General features: G+C 49.2%; 1 protein-coding gene across 1 annotated transcript in view; it reads right to left on the reverse strand.

Moving 5' to 3' along the window:
* The window catches only part of ABHD17C (abhydrolase domain containing 17C, depalmitoylase), a 44,770-nt gene extending 32,651 nt beyond the window's left edge, over positions 1–12,119 (reverse strand). Inside the window, exon 1 of the mRNA XM_040414145.1 lies at positions 11,393–12,119. Coding sequence (XP_040270079.1) covers positions 11,393–11,940 — 548 coding nt within the window. The 5' untranslated portion in view covers positions 11,941–12,119. The remainder of the gene's footprint in view (positions 1–11,392) is intronic.
* Positions 12,120–16,532: the final 4,413 nt, after the last annotated feature.

The raw sequence follows: 16,532 nt of genomic DNA on the forward strand, positions 1-16,532 counted from the left end.
TAAAATGAACATGCTGTGGATTTCAAATCCGCAATGGCGCAGTTTTCTGCTACTTTTTTTTTACGCAGCATGTGGATGAGAGTTCTCAAATTCTTATCCACTGTGCTAGCTCTGTACAATGCTGCGGACTGGCCGCAGATTGTGACTAAAGGGGTTTTCCAGGAATCCAATACCAATCAATCAGCTGCTGGCCCTGGCCTCTTCATCAGTCACATGGCCTACGTGCAGCTTAGTGATGGCCGAATCGATTCTTTCATTTGAACAGCTCAGGACACTCCCTCTGCTGGCAGATTAATATGGCCGCACATCTCACACGGCCTTGGCAATCCTGTGCATGCGCCTTTATTGTGAGTATCTGCTCATGTGTTGTGATATTTAAACCAATGGACGGTCATGTTAATCTGCCAGCACATTCGTTAACAGTCTGTAGAGGGATACTCCCCCAGAGTCGTGAAATTTATACGAATCAATTCACTCATCCCTAGCCCCACTGAAGTAAATTGGCCTGGGCTGCAATACCACACACAGCCACTATACAATGTACAGCGCTGTGCTAGGCATGATGAGAGGAGGCTGCGGCCTCTTTAAACAGCTGATCGGTATGGGGGGTGCTGTGTGTCGGACCCCCAGAGATCTGATACTGATGATCTATCCCGACGCTTGGTCATCAACACTGTACTCTGGAGAACCTCTTCATCACTGGACTATGGGTGGTTGTTTTTTTTTTTGCATTTTTTTGAACATTTCTAGATCCGTAACTTTTTCCTGTTGATGTAGCTGTATGAAGGCTTGTTTTTTTCAGGTTGAGGTGTAGTTTGTATTGGCCCAATTTTACATATAATTTACCTTATTTGAGGAGGGATGGAAAACATCCCGACACCATGAATCATGCGGTTTAAATGTATTACTTGCTTTTACATTTTATAAAAAATATATTCCCCCCCCCCCCATCTGTCAAACACCTTCAATGCAGTAGTTGCTATATACCATGTCATCTAAGGGGTTAAGTAGCTTGGCTGGGAGAGGACTCCGAGCCCTGGCACAGCTATATATTCCAATTGGCACCACAGCTCCCACGTGCCATTCACTGGACTCATTACTGCAGTCAGAACACTGCAACTGGGGCGTAAGAGTACCTTTCGGTCCAGGAAAGGGTTAAGGTAGCCTTTCTAGATGAAGTGGTTGGTCTCCAGCAGTATTATGGGCTCTGTATATACACAGGGGTGAATGTGACAGTATACAGCGCTGTGCATGTATCCTCACCATCCTAGGTTACATCCCCCAGTGAAGCACATGACATACCGGTGAATCCCTATTCAGGGCCGGAAGAATGATGGAAATGTGGTCAGCGGGAAAGGGGGGGGGGGGGCACGAATCATTCACAAACAAGAGGGATACAAGAATAACCGAGCTTCCTTCCATGAAAAGCCGAGCACATCCTATTCACGTCAGTGAAACAATTACTCATACCTATGGGACCTGAAGACAAAGTCATGGGAATGCTGCGCTACTAATCACCTCCTGGCACCTAAATGCACGTGGCATCGCTGGGCACGTGGCTTTAAAATTTGCCAGATGGGAATGTAAAATGTTATTCAAAAACTGCCTCATCTTTTCTTAAGGGGGTTCTCCGGGCTTTTACAGCAACCCAGCTGGCTTAAAGAGGACCTGTCACCGCTCCTGACATGCCTGCTTTAATAGCTTCATGCATTCCCCATGTAATAACAGTTCTGGAGCATCTATTCTTATGGCTCTATGTTGTGCCATTCCTTTATTATTCCTACTAGAAGTTATAAATGTATTGTTAGCAGTCTGCACGTCAGGAGTGGTGACAGGTCCTCTTTAATGCTTACCCATCCCTTGCGCTGCCAATGCCACCGTCTGTGACCTGCTGGCCCTTTCACCAGGGTTCTGACCGGAAGTGTACCCTTGTTCGCCTGTTCAGCTGTAGAATAGTAAATGAAGTTGATCAGGAAGACGAGGGCACACTTTCGGTCACAGGTGAAGAACCCACAGCCCATGTGAGCGCAGGGCAGACGACGGACGGACAAGTATTAACCGAGCTGTCTTAATTTCGCAGGGCTGAAGAAGGCATCAGGTTCTTGAAAAGCCTGGAGAAACCCTGTTAACCCCCTGACTGTTTTGCCCGAGTCCAGCTCCAGCAGTGGGAGAAGTAGCTAACTGGAGGGGGGAGGGCCTCTTCAGATGCCGCTAGGTCATGCACCTGGTCTTGTTTGAAAGCCGACAGTCCAAGCTTTCAGACAATACCAGAACGGCACCAATATGTCCAGTACAGGGGAAGATATCACTGATGGAAATCGGGATGCTGTGAATGCAGCTGAAAGTATACATTCACACAACCATATGTGTTTTGTGGTCTGCAAATTGCAGATCCGCAAAAAAACAAAAAAAAACATGGATGACGTCCTGTATGGCATACGTTTGTTTTTTTTTGGCTGATCCATTGTAACAATGCCTATCCTTGTTAGCAAGATGGACAAGAATAGAACATGTTCTATCTTTTTTGCGGGGCTACAGAACGGACATACGGATAGCACACGGTGTGCTGTCTGCATATTTTTGCAGACCCACTGAAATGAACGGGTCCGCATCCTATCCGCAAAAAACGGAACGGACACGCAAACAAAATACGTTCGTGTGAATGAACCCTTAGGAGGTTAAAACTGCTTTCACCGATTCCTGGGTTCTTAGCAGCATGTGCTGACAGTCTAATGTGAATGGGTTCCAGAGTTCCACTCTCCACTGATTCCCATGGTGCCAACCTGCCCTATTCTTACCCCTGCAGAGAAATAGCACACATTCCCATACCTCAATGTAATATCTGCAGTAGGGGTGCACCGAAATGAAAATTCTGGTCCGAAACCGAAAATTCAGGATGCCCTTGACCGAAAACCGAAACTGCCTTTTTGCCCAAATACTTTTAAAATACTTTTTTTTAAATGATTTTATTAATAATTCTTTTTCATGAATGAAATTCATCTGTGGGTGGCGCTGTTATGGAGAGGGGGATCTGTGGGTGGCGCTGTTATGGAGAGGGGGATCTGTGGGTGGCGCTGTTATGGAGAGGGGGATCTGTGGGTGGCGCTGTTATGGAGAGGGGGATCTGTGGGTGGCGCTGTTATGGAGAGGGGGATCTGTGGGTGGCGCTGTTATGGAGAGGGGGATCTGTGGGTGGCGCTGTTATGGAGAGGGGGATCTGTGGGTGGCGCTGTTATGGAGAGGGGGATCTGTGGGTGGCGCTGTTATGGAGAGGGGGATCTGTGGGTGGCGCTGTTATGGAGAGGGGGATCTGTGGGTGGCGCTGTTATGGAGAGGGGGATCTGTGGGTGGCGCTGTTATGGAGAGGGGGATCTGTGGGTGGCGCTGTTATGGAGAGGGGGATCTGTGGGTGGCGCTGTTATGGAGAGGGGGATCTGTGGGTGGCGCTGTTATGGAGAGGGGGGATCTGTGGGTGGCGCTGTTATGGAGAGGGGGATCTGTGGGTGGCGCTGTTATGGAGAGGGGGATCTGTGGGTGGCGCTGTTATGGAGAGGGGGATCTGTGGGTGGCGCTGTTATGGAGAGGGGGATCTGTGGGTGGCGCTGTTATGGAGAGGGGGATCTGTGGGTGGCGCTGTTATGGAGAGGGGGATCTGTGCACTGTTATGGAAAGGGGATATGTGCACTGTTATGGGCATAACAGTGCACAGATCCCTTTCCCCATAACAGTGCACAGATCCCCCCTCCCCATAGCAGTGCCATAGACCGATCCCCCTACCCATAACAGCCCCGGCCCTGCTGCTCACAGCATCACTCACTGCATCTTTATTTTACCTTACAATCGTGACGCTCCGGTAACAAATCTGCAGGCAGAGCGGAGGGCGGCGTAACGTCACTTACTCACGTGACGCACCTGCTCCGCCCACTTTATGAATGGAGGCGGCGGAGCAGGCGCGTCACGTGAGTAAGTGACGTTACGCCGGCCTCCGCTCTGCCTGCAGAGTTGTTAGTTACTGGAGCGTCACGATTGTAAGGTAAAATAAAGATGCAGTGACAAAGTAAACCGCCCGCCCGGCGCCCGCCCGCAGATGGTGGGTGACAAATCCCACACCCCATATTTTCGGCCGATATGTAACAATATCGGCCGAAGTGGATTAGGTGCATTTTCGGCTGCCGGAATTTCGGTGCACCCCTAATCTGCAGGCCTGCTCTTATCTAATGTCGATATTTGCTTTAAGGAATACAACTAAACTCCAGACTAAAAAAAATACCTAGTAGCCATTGGCTCCTGAACTGAAAATTTTAGTCGCCAAATCGAAACCGAATAAAAATGTTGGTATCGTGACAACGCTACGCCGATCAGATCGGCGTAGCGTTGTTTCGATACCAAAATTTTGATTCGCTTCCGTCACCATAAAAAAGTATTGCGATGCTCAATACCGCACAAAAAAATAAAAAAACACCAAAAAAAAAAAAAAAAGAAGACGCGTGCATTTTATGAAACGTTCGGCCCATAATACAACAGTCTTATCCTATTTTTTGGGGTGACAAGGTGACTAAAAAATGCTCACCGCATAGGAGATATTTTTTTATAATTTAATAGTTTGGACTTTTCGGACGCAGCGCTATGTAATATGTTTATTTATTGTTTATATATTTTATATGTAAAATTGGGAAAGGGGGGGATTTAAACTTTATATTTTAGGGTACTTTCACACTAGCGTTTTTTATTTCCGGCACAGAGTTCCGTCACAGGGGCTCTATAACAGAAAAGAACTGATCAGGCATATCCCCAGGCATTCTGAATGGAGAGCAATCTGTTCAGGATGTCTTCATGCGCAGACCGGTAAAAATGTGTAAAAAGATACAAGATGGATCCGTCTGTCCGCATGACAAGCGGAGAGATGGATTCGTTCTTGCAATGCATTTGTGAGACGGATCCTCATCCGGATGCGTCTCACAAATGCCTTCAGTCACATCCAGATCGGCGGATCCGACAGGCAGTTCCGACGACGGAACTGCTTGCCGGGTCACACTGCCACAAGTGTGAAAGTAGCCTTAGGCCCCTTTCACACGAGCGAGTATTCCACGCGGATGCGATGCGGGAGGTGAACGCATTGCACCCGCACTGAATACTGACCCATTCATTTCTATGGGGCTGTGCACACGAGCGGTGATTTTCACGCATCACTTTTGCGTTTTCGTGAAAATCGCAGCATGCTCCTCTTTGTGCGTTTTTCACGTAACGCAGGCCCCATAGAAATGAATGGGGTTGCGTGAAAATCGCAAGCATCCGCAAGCAAGTGCGGATGCGGTGCGATTTTCACGCACGGTTGCTAGGAGACGATCGGGATGGAGACCCGAACCTTATTATTTTCCCTTATAACATGGTTATAAGGGAAAATAATAGCATTCTGAATACAGAATGCATAGTAAAACAGGGCTGGAGGGGTTAAAAAAAAATAAAAAAATCATTTAACTCACCTTAATCCACTTGCTCGCGATGCCCGGCATCTCCGTCTGACTCTTTTACTGTATAGGACCTGTGGAGAGCATTAACTATAGTTTAAGGACCTGGGATGACGTCACTCCGGTCATCACATGGTACGTCACATGATCTTTTACCATGGTGAATCACCATGGTAAAAGATCATGTGACGTACCATGTGATGACCAGAGTGACGTCATCCCAGGTCCTTAAACTATAGTTAATGCTCTCCACAGGTCCTATACAGTAAAAGAGTCAGACGGAGATGCCGGGCATCGCGAGCAAGTGGATTAAGGTGAGTTAAATGATTTTTTATTTTTTTTTTAACCCCTCCAGCCCAGTTTTACTATGCATTCTGTATTCAGAATGCTATTATTTTCCCTTATAACTATGTTATACGGGAAAATAATACTATTTACAGAACACCGATCCCAAGCCCGAACTTCTGTGAAGAAGTTCGGGTTTGGGTACCAAACACGCGCGATTTTTCTCACGCGAGTGCAAAACGCATTACAATGTTTTGCACTCGCGCGGAAAAATCGCGGGTGTTCCCGCAACGCACCTGCACATTTTCCCGCAACGCCCGTTTGAAAGGGGCCTTAATGTTTGTGTTTTTTTATTTTACTTACTATTAGCCCCCTTAGGGGATGGAACCCTTGTCCTATTCACCCTTAGGCCCCTTTCACATGGGCGAGATTTCTGCGCGGGTGCAATGCGTGAGGTGAACGCATTGCACCCGCACTGAATCCGGACCCATTCACTTCTATGGGGCTGTGCACATGAGCAGTGATTTTGACGCATCACTTGTGCGTTGCGTGAAAATCGCAGCATGCTCTATGTTGTGCGTTTTTCACGCAACGCAGGCCCCATAAAAGTTAATGGGGCTGCGTAAAAATCGCAAGCAAGTGCGGATGCGGTGCGATTTTCACACATGGTTGCTAGGATGAAAGTGTATTCACTATTATTTTCCCTGATAACATGGTTATAAGGGAAAATAATAGCATTCTTTAATACAGAATGCTTAGTAGAAGGTCAATATAATAAACATTATATACACCCCAGTATAATAAACATTGGTGGCGCAGTGCCCCCCCCCCCCCCAACACCCCAGTATAAAACATTGGTGGCGCAGTGCCCCCCCCCCCCCCCCCCCAACACCCCAGTATAATAAACATTGGTGGCGCAGTGCCCCCCCCCCCCCCAGTATAATAAACATTGGTGGCGCAGTGGGCAGTGCCAATGAGGGTTAAAATAAAATAACTCACCTCCTCCATATGATAGTGTAAAAGCCGGTCTCCTGTTCTTTCTTCAGGACCTGTCAAAGGACCTGTGGTGATGTCACTGAGCTCATCACATGGTACATCACATGATCCATCACCATGGTAATAGACTATGTGATGAGCTCAGTGACTTCACCACAGGTCCTGAAGAAAGAACATGAGACCGGCAGCTACGCGATCAATTGGAGGAGGGGAGATATAGAGATATATATATATATATATATATATATATATATATATATATATATATATATTTTTTTTTTATTATAACACTCATTGGCACTGCCCACTGCGCCACCAATGTTTATTATACTGGGGTGTTGGGGGGAACACTGCGCCACCAATGAAGATAACTGACCTGTTAATACAAATACAGGAGGCGGGTGCCGGAATCAGATAGCCGGCACCCGACCTGTATGACAGGGAGCTGCGATCAGCGGCAGTTAACCCCTCAGGTACCGCACGTGAGGGGTTAACTGCAGCGGATCGCAGCTCCCTGTCATAGAGGTCGGGTGCCGGGTATTTGATTCCGGCACCCGCCTCCTGTATTTGTATTAACAGGTCAGTTATCTTCATTGGTGGCGCAGTGGCCACAGCCCCTCCCCGCCTCTCTTCTTATTGGCTGGAGCAGCACAGGGGGGAGGGAGAGACTCCTTCTCCACTGCGCTGCTGAGAAGAACATCGGCGGCGGGGCAGAGAACGATCATCTCCTGTGCCCCGCCGCTGTATTCAACTGCAGAGCTGCGGGTCTAGTCGGAAATGGCGACAAAGACTAAAAAGTCGCCATCTGCAGCCCTGGCTAGGTAAACAGAATGGACTAACCAACCTCATTATATATTAACCATATCATGTGACCAATAGGACGTTCCCCCAGAACATAAGGCAGCCCCCTTGGCATCACTCCAGTATGGCTCTGAACACGAGGACAACTGTCAGTAGTATTATATTTGCCAACTTATTAGTTTGTCCTTTTAGGGCAGGCATGTGGACATTATAGAGAGACCCTCCGCTATAATGCCAGAACGCAGGGTTGCTCAGTACGAGTAGCTCCTGTTCTGGGGGACACTACCTGTCCTTGTAGTACAACAATGGCAACATTCATCTGAATGGCTGCCAAGTAATACTGGGGAGAAATGTCTGGCTTTTCCCTGAGAGGGGGAGGGGCGATCACCTGGCTGCTGCATTTTTCTCTAATAAGACAACCCATTAAAAAGTTTTGCTAGAGCATGCTAAATCATTACAAAATGCTGTACATCAGGTTTTCTGTAAGCTGGCAGATGTAATACACCACGCCATTTTTTTCAGTTTGTTTGTATATAGAGATGCCTGGAGGTGTATAAACCCCAATTTAAATGAGCCTGCTTTCCATCCACAGGCTACATTTAGGTGCGAGGCCTGGGCCATATCAGTCAGTCTTGAGTGGGACTCGCAGACTCCTCCCTCCTCCCATTGCTAGCATGGCTACATGCTGGAGGTAACTGGTGAGTTGTCTGTTAGTCGGACCTCACGCTCTTGTAATTCGCCCACTGGCCCCTGGTATTGCCCATACGGCACAGGTAGGTGAGTGTTCAGACCAGAGCTACTTGAGAAACCTTGGCGCGGTGCTCGGGCTCAGACATGTCCTCCACAGTAGGACATGTTGGCTAATCTCTCAATTTTAACATCAGTTTGAGGGTTTAGTAAGAGCGCAGAGTGCACCTGTCTTTGCTATTATTATATTCAGATGTAATATACACAGCACATACCACCCTCCTAGTAAAGCCTGCGCACGGGTGCGCGCTGTCTAGCAGAAAATCTGCAAACATTTTCAGGCGGATTTCTGTGGTTTCCGCATCTAAGATCACGTTCTTTGCAGTTTTGTGGCGGATTTGATGCGATTTTGCCACAGATCTCACCCTTGCATTGAAAAGGGTAAAATCCACAAAAAAGAACGGCACAAAGAATTGACATGCAGATCAATTTCCGCATGGAACGAAAAAGCAAAGTCTACACGAGAGGTCTAATCCCCTGCACTGGTCCGTGATGAGGTCCAAACACCACCCTTCAAGTCTAAGGGTCCATGAAAAACACCGACTGCAACCACAGGCTGTGTGCAGGAGGAGGACTGAGGGAACCTTAGGGTGCCTGCTCACAATGCAGATTATGTCGGGAAAAACCTCCGTTCAGTACAGTACCAGTAAAATGTAGGAGATTAGATAAATCTCACGTACACTTTGCTCGTTTTCTTAGGCTACTTTCACACTTGCAGCAGAGTGACCCGGCAAGCAGTCCCGTCGCCGGGATCCGGCAATCTGCATGCAAACGGACAGCATTTGTAGATAGATCCGGATCACAAATGCATTGCAAGAACGGATCCGTCTCTCCGTTTGTCATACGGACAAATGGATCCGTTTCTATTGCTTTTTTTCACATTTTTACCGATCTGCGCATACGCATACCAGAAGGGCGGATCAGGCATTGCAGTATTTTTAATGCCGGAACCGGCACTAATACATTTCAATGTAAATTAAAGCCGGATCCGGCATTCCAGCAACCAATTCGGAATTTGGGACGGAGATAACACTGCAGCATGCCGCGGCATTTCCTCCATCCAAAACGCCATTCACTGACTGAACTGATCAGTTCTTTTCCGGTATTGAGCCCCTAGGACGGAACTCTATGCCGGAAAACAAAACCGCTAATGTGAAAGTACCCTTAGCTGCAGCAATTCACCTGCGGGCAGAATGCCAACTGTTGTGTTTTCTTGTGTGGATTTCACAAATAAAAACGCAATAAACAGTGTGAATTTAGGGATGAGCCATAACAAGAAGGTGAACAAAAATATAATCTTAGTAATGGACATTAACAGCGCCTCTCTTACCTGCTGTCATCGGACCTGACACGGCCCTGTGGTATCAGAGCATGCCAATATTACAAATCTGAGCTGCTACCCATGCAGTCCTGTCATGTGCCCACAGAGTGCCAGTCACCCAAACGTCGTAATATGCAAGGCCCTGCTCACACTGTGCAGCTTTGGGGGACACCTGCAGCACGAGACGGTTCCGGCATGCCTGGGGTTGCTGACACGTTTGTCACATATCCTGCGCAGTTCTGCTCAGTACAGCGTATACGAGATTTATAAAACCCTGTATAACACAATATCTGACAAAAACAAGTCCACTGATCAAAATACAGTAATGACACCAAGTGTGAACAAGGCCAAAGACTATACTCCGTGCTAGTGGCACAAGCGCTTATATGCATTATGCGATCTGCAAATCACAGACACCGTTCGTGTTGCATCCGGTTTTTTTGGCATACCCCTTGACTTCAATGGGTCGGAAGTGCGCGTGTTGCAGTGAAGTATAGAACATGACCTATCTTTACCGGAGAGGCCGCATGTGTGGCCACGCCACAAAAGATAGGACATCCTATGCTTTGACACAACATGCAGACCACGGACTCCTTGAAGTCAACGGGTCCGCACCATGAAGTAGCCCGCACATGGCTTGTATCCATGTTTTGCAAAGCACTTACTTATAGTGGTGTGAATGCACCCTTAAGGAGAAGTGGAGAAAAACCGGTTAGCATTAAACTAGAGGCGCTGCGGACAAGAGAGCAGACTATGGGGATACCATTATTACTCTGTAGGGTGGAGTGTGGCCAGCAGTGAGGCGAATATTATAGGATCTGAGAAGACCCCGATATCCCCTAGGCCTGGGGTCCACAACTTTCAGCCATCCAGCTGTGCAACTACAACTCCCAGCACACACACTTACTAAGCTGCACTTGTTAATCCTGTAAAAGTGAAAGGAGGATTCTGGGGATTGTAGTTTCAGAAAGCTGAAGGTTGCGGATCCCTGGCCTAGAACAGTGCGGTCTGTGGTGACAAGACAAGGAATTCCCCTTTGAGGAATGTGGCCTATGGTATCCTGACTGTCAGTACAACCCGGCATCCTCCAGACCAGTGATGTCTGTGATGACATGACTATGGGCTGGAGGACTTATCAGTATCCCAGGACCAGCGAGGCCTGTGGTGATGACCCGATTATTGGGAGAGTGGCTACCAGTATGCCAGAACCAGTGAGGTCATGACTATTGGGGGAAGTCTACCAGTATCCCTGTAATTACATGGCTATTAGAAAAGCTAACATCTTCAAAGTGTTTCCTGGGCCTTGATGAAGTGTGGCCTGAGGGGACATCAGCACTAGTCCCTGGGACCATCAGTATCCCAGGACCAATGAGAAATGTGATGAAACTACTACCAGGAGGCCTGTGGTGATGACATGACTATGGGGAGAGGGCCTACCAGTATCTCAGGACCAGTTATGTCTAATGACATGACTACTGGAAGGGGGAAGGGTTTACCAGTATCCCAGTACCAGCAAGGCCTGTGAAGACATGACTATTTGGGGGGAGTCTTCCAGTATACCAGAACCAGTGAGGCCTGTGAAGACATGACTATTTGGGGGGAGTCTTCCAGTATACCAGAACCAGTGAGGCCTGTGAAGACATGACTATTGGTGGAGTCTTCCACTATCCCAGGACTAGAGAGGCCTAAGATGAGGTGACTCTTAGAAAAGCCAACATCTTCCAAGTGTCCCCTGGGCATTGGAGTGGCCAGAGGTGACATTATGCCTACGTACCGTGTCCTCAGGGCGTGCCAGGCCGCCTCGATGTCCGCGTACAGGTTCTTCTCGCTGGGCTTGCCGCTGCTCACTCCGTAGCCGGAGTAGTCGTAGGAGAAGACGTTGCAGTTGATCCTGGAGCCCAGGCCGATGTAGAAGCTGCACATCTGGCCCAGGTCCACGGCGTTCCCGTGAGAGAAGAGCAGCGTGTACCGGCTCCCGGGGGCGCAGCGCACGAACATGCAGCCCAGGCAGCTGCCCCGGTCCGTCCTCCAGCGGAAGACCTCCACCGCGTCCAGCTCCCGCTGCGAGTACTGCCAGTCCGCCCTCTCCGTCAGGTGCAGGCTACAGGGCGGAGGAGGAGGACAGGCCGCAGGCTCGCTCTGCTCGTCCGCCTGCGCTGCGGCCTGGCTCGGGCCCCCCTCTGCCTCCCGTACCGTGTATGTGGGCTCCGGGGGCAGGAAGGCCAGCTTGGCAGCGATCCGGCTCGGGCATGGCGGGCAGCAGAAGAGCCAGCATAGCTCCCCAAGAGAGAAGCCGTTCATCCTCGGTCCCTGCTCTGGCATTGGGGCGACCCGGGCCTGCGGGTGATGAGCGAGTACCTGAGCACGGCACCGGGCCTGCAGCGCCTAGTAACTAGCGGCTCATCTGCCTGCTACTCGAGCCCGGCCTAGCAGCTGCTTCCGGGAGAGCACGGGAAAACCGAGGCCGAGGAGCGATGGAGGAGTGCTGCCCCCTAGCATGGCGGAGAGAGAAGGGCAGGCAGAGGCATGGCAAATTACAGGGGATAATGTGACAGGGAGGGGGAGGGGCAGGCGGAGACGTCACTGCGGTGCTGCAGGTGGTCTCCATGACAGACCCCGACATCTGATGTGTATGGGAAAGTATCAGGACTCTCTCCATTGGGAGGCGATGTATTATCCCAAACAGCACAATAGTATGTGTATGTGCACTGGGGTCCCACCCAGTATATGTATGTGCACTGGTGTCCCACCCAGTATGTGTATGTGCACTGGTGTCCCACCCAGTATGTGTATGTGCACTGGTGTCCCACCCAGTATGTGTATGTGTATGAGCACTGGGGTCCGACCCAGTATATGTATGAGCACTGGGGTCCGACCCAGTATATGTATGTGCACTGGGGTCCGACCCAGTATGTGTATGTGCACTGGGGTCCCACCCAGTATATGTATGTGCACTGGGGTCCCACCCAGTATATGTATGTGCACTGGGGTCCCACCCAGTATATGTATGTGCACTGGGGTCCCACCCAGTATATGTATGAGCACTGGGGTCCCACCCAGTATATGTATGAGGACTGGGGTCCCACCCAGTATATGTATGTGCACTGGGGTCCCACCCAGTATATGTATGTGCACTGGGGTCCCACCCAGTATATGTATGTGCACTGGGGTCCCACCCAGTATATGTATGTGCACTGGGGTCCCACCCAGTATATGTATGTGCACTGGGGTCCCACCCAGTATATGTATGTGCACTGGGGTCCCACCCAGTATATGTATGAGCACTGGGGTCCCACCCAGTATATGTATGTGCACTGGGGTCCCACCCAGTATATGTATGTGCACTGGGGTCCCACCCAGTATATGTATGAGGACTGGGGTCCCACCCAGTATATGTATGTGCACTGGGGTCCCACCCAGTATATGTATGTGCACTGGGGTCCCACCCAGTATATGTATGTGCACTGGGGTCCTACCCAGTATATGTATGTGCACTGGGGTCCCACCCAGTATATGTATGTGCACTGGGGTCCCACCCAGTATATGTATGTGCACTGGGGTCCCACCCAGTATATGTATGAGGACTGGGGTCCCACCCAGTATATGTATGTGCACTGGGGTCCCACCCAGTATATGTATGTGCACTGGGGTCCCACCCAGTATATGTATGTGCACTGGGGTCCCACCCAGTATATGTATGTGCACTGGGGTCCCACCCAGTATATGTATGTGCACTGGGCAGGGTCGGATTAAGAGCATCATGGGCCTGGTGCTGAAGATTTTTAATGGGCCTTTTTTATAGAAAATGAAAACGCAACGCAGAGCAATTTTTATAACACAAATAAAGTGCATCTGTCATATGTTTTATGCATATGAAATCACCAGCATAGCTGAATAGATGTTGATGTATCGATACCTTGCATACCTTTATAGAATCTGTTCTTTAGCCTTTACTTAGCTTAATAAAAAAAAAAAAATAATAATACATTTTAAGTAAAACACTTATGGGGGCCCAGAGTGTTAACAGAGGTGTGGTAGGGGGTGGTCCTCTGTGCCCTCCAGACCGTAACACCTCTCCCATGTGAAGTCACGCCCACTCCTTTGGTTGACACCAACGGCTCACTTGACAGCGACGTGTTGAGATCCTGTGCATGTGCCCCAGTTGATGCCCTCAGTGTCCCCCATAATTTGCAAGTATAAAATACCCCTTCTTAGTGCCCCCTGTAGATAACCCCATAGTTCTCCTCTCCTCCACAGTACCCACCATAATGTGTCCTAGTATAAAATGCTACTGTACAGAGCCCCCATATAAAATAATCCTTCTTTGTGGCCTCAGTAGATGCCCCTATAGTGCCCACCAATAATGTGCCAGTAATAAGTGCCCCCATAGATGCCCCCTAATAATGTGCCCCCATAGATGCCCCCCATTCATGTGCCAGTAACAAGAGCTCCCCAATCATGTGCCAATAACAAGAGCCCCCCCAATCATGTGCCAATAACAAGAGCCCCCCCAATCATGTGCCAGTAACAAGAGCCCCCCCAATCATGTGCCAGTATCAAGAGCCCCCCCAATCATGTGCCAGTAACAAGAGCCCCCCCAATCATGTGCCAGTATCAAGAACCCCCCCAATCATGTGCCAGTAACAAGAGCCCCCACCATGTGCCAGTAACAAGAGCCCCCCCAATCATGTGCCAGTAACAAGAGCCCCCCCAATCATGTGCCAGTATCAAGAGCCCCCCCCCAATTATGTGCCAGTATCAAGAGCCCCCCCCCATAATGTGCCAGTAACAAGAGCCCACCCCCTATCATGTGCCAGTAACAAGAGCCCACCCCCTATCATGTGCCAGTAACAAGAGCCCCCATCATGTGCCAGTAACAAGAGGACCCCCACCATGTGCCAGTAACAAGACCCCCCCCAATCATGTGCCAGTAACAAGAGCCCCCCAATCATGTGCCAGTATCAAGAGCCCCCCCAATCATGTGCCAGTAACAAGAGCCCACCCCCTATCATGTGCCAGTAACAAGAGCCCACCCCCCATCATGTGCCAGTAACAAGAGGCCCTCCCATCATGTGCCAGTAACAAGAGCCCAACCCCCATCATGTGCCAGTAACAAGAGGCCCCCCCCATCATGTGCCAGTAAAAGTATTGTAATTGTACATATAAAAACACTTAGGCCCCTTTCACACGGGCGAGTATTCAGCGCGGATGCGATGCGTGAGTTGAACGCATTGCACCCGCACTGAATCATGACCCATTCATTTCTATGGGGCTGTGCACACGAGCGGTGATTTTCACGCATCATTTGTTCGTTGCGTGAAAATCGCAGCATGCTCCTCTTTGTGCGTTTTTCACGTAACGCAGGCCCCATAGAAATGAATGGGGTTGTGTGAAAATCGCAAGCAAGTGCGGATGCGGTGCGATTTTCACGAACGGTTGCTAGGTGACGATCGGGATGGGGACCCGATCATTATTATTTTCCCTTATAACATGGTTATAAGTGAAAAAAATAGCATTCTGAATACAGAATGCATAGTACAATAGTGCTGGAGGGGTTAAAAAATAAATAAAAAATAATTGAAAGTATAACTGTCGTATATATATTTTTTTGGAGTATTGGATTGTGGTGATTAATATCACCTTGGTGGCCCTATTTCAACTTTTCACTGTGTACTCAATTACCCCTTAATTCCACAGTTTTGTTCCCTGTACTGCCTACTTTTACCTCTGCTTAACCACCTCCGGACCGCCTAACGCAGATTCGCGTTCCGGAGGTGGCAGCCCTGCGCAGAGTCACGCATATATGCGTCATCTCGCGATGGCCGAGATTTCCTGTGAACGTGCGCACACAGGCGCGCGCGCTCACAGGAACGGAAGGTAAGAGAGTGGATCTCCAGCCTGCCAGCGGCGATCGTTCGCTGGCAGGCTGGAGATGTGATTTTTTTTAACCCCTAACAGGTATATTAGACGCTGTTTTGATAACAGCGTCTAATATACCTGCTACCTGGTCCTCTGGTGGTCCCCTTTGTTTGGATCGACCACCAGAGGACACAGGCAGCTCAGTAATATGTTGCACCAAGCACCACTACACTACACCCCCCCCCCCTGTCACTTATTAACCCCTTATTCACCCTTGATCACCCCTGATCACCCCATATAGACTCCCTGATCACCCCCTGTCATTGATTACCCCCCTGTCATTGATCACCCCCCTGTAAAGCTCCATTCAGATGTCCGCATGATTTTTACGGATCCACTGATAGATGGATTGGATCCGCAAAACGCATACGGACGTCTGAATAAAGCCTTACAGGGGCGTGATCAATGACTGTGGTGATCACCCCATATAGACTCCCTGATCACCCCCCTGTCATTGATCACCCCCCTGTAAAGCTCCATTCAGATGTCCGCATGATTTTTACGGATCCACTGATAGATGGATCGGATCCGCAAAACGCATACGGACGTCTGAATAAAGCCTTACAGGGGAGTGATCAATGACTGTGGTGATCACCCCATATAGACTCCCTGATCACCCCCCTGTCATTGATTACCCCCCTGTCATTGATCACACCCCTGTAAAGCTCCATTCAGATGTCCGTATGATTTTTACGGATCCACTGATAGATGGATCGGATCCGCAAAACGCATACGGACGTCTGAATAAAGCCTTACAGGGGCGTGATCAATGACTGTGGTGATCACCCCATATAGACTCCCTGATCACCCCCCTGTCATTGATTACCCCCCTGTAAGATCCATTCAGATGTCCGCATGATTTTTACGGATCCACTGATAGATGGATCGGATCCGCAAAACGCATACGGACGTCTGAATAAAGCCTTACAGGGGCGTGATCAATGACTGTGGTGATCACCCCATATAGACTCCCTGATCACCCCCTTGTCATTGAT

Source organism: Bufo bufo, chromosome 1 (assembly GCF_905171765.1).
Source record: "Bufo bufo chromosome 1, aBufBuf1.1, whole genome shotgun sequence".
In the NCBI taxonomy this organism is placed as follows: domain Eukaryota; kingdom Metazoa; phylum Chordata; class Amphibia; order Anura; family Bufonidae; genus Bufo; species Bufo bufo.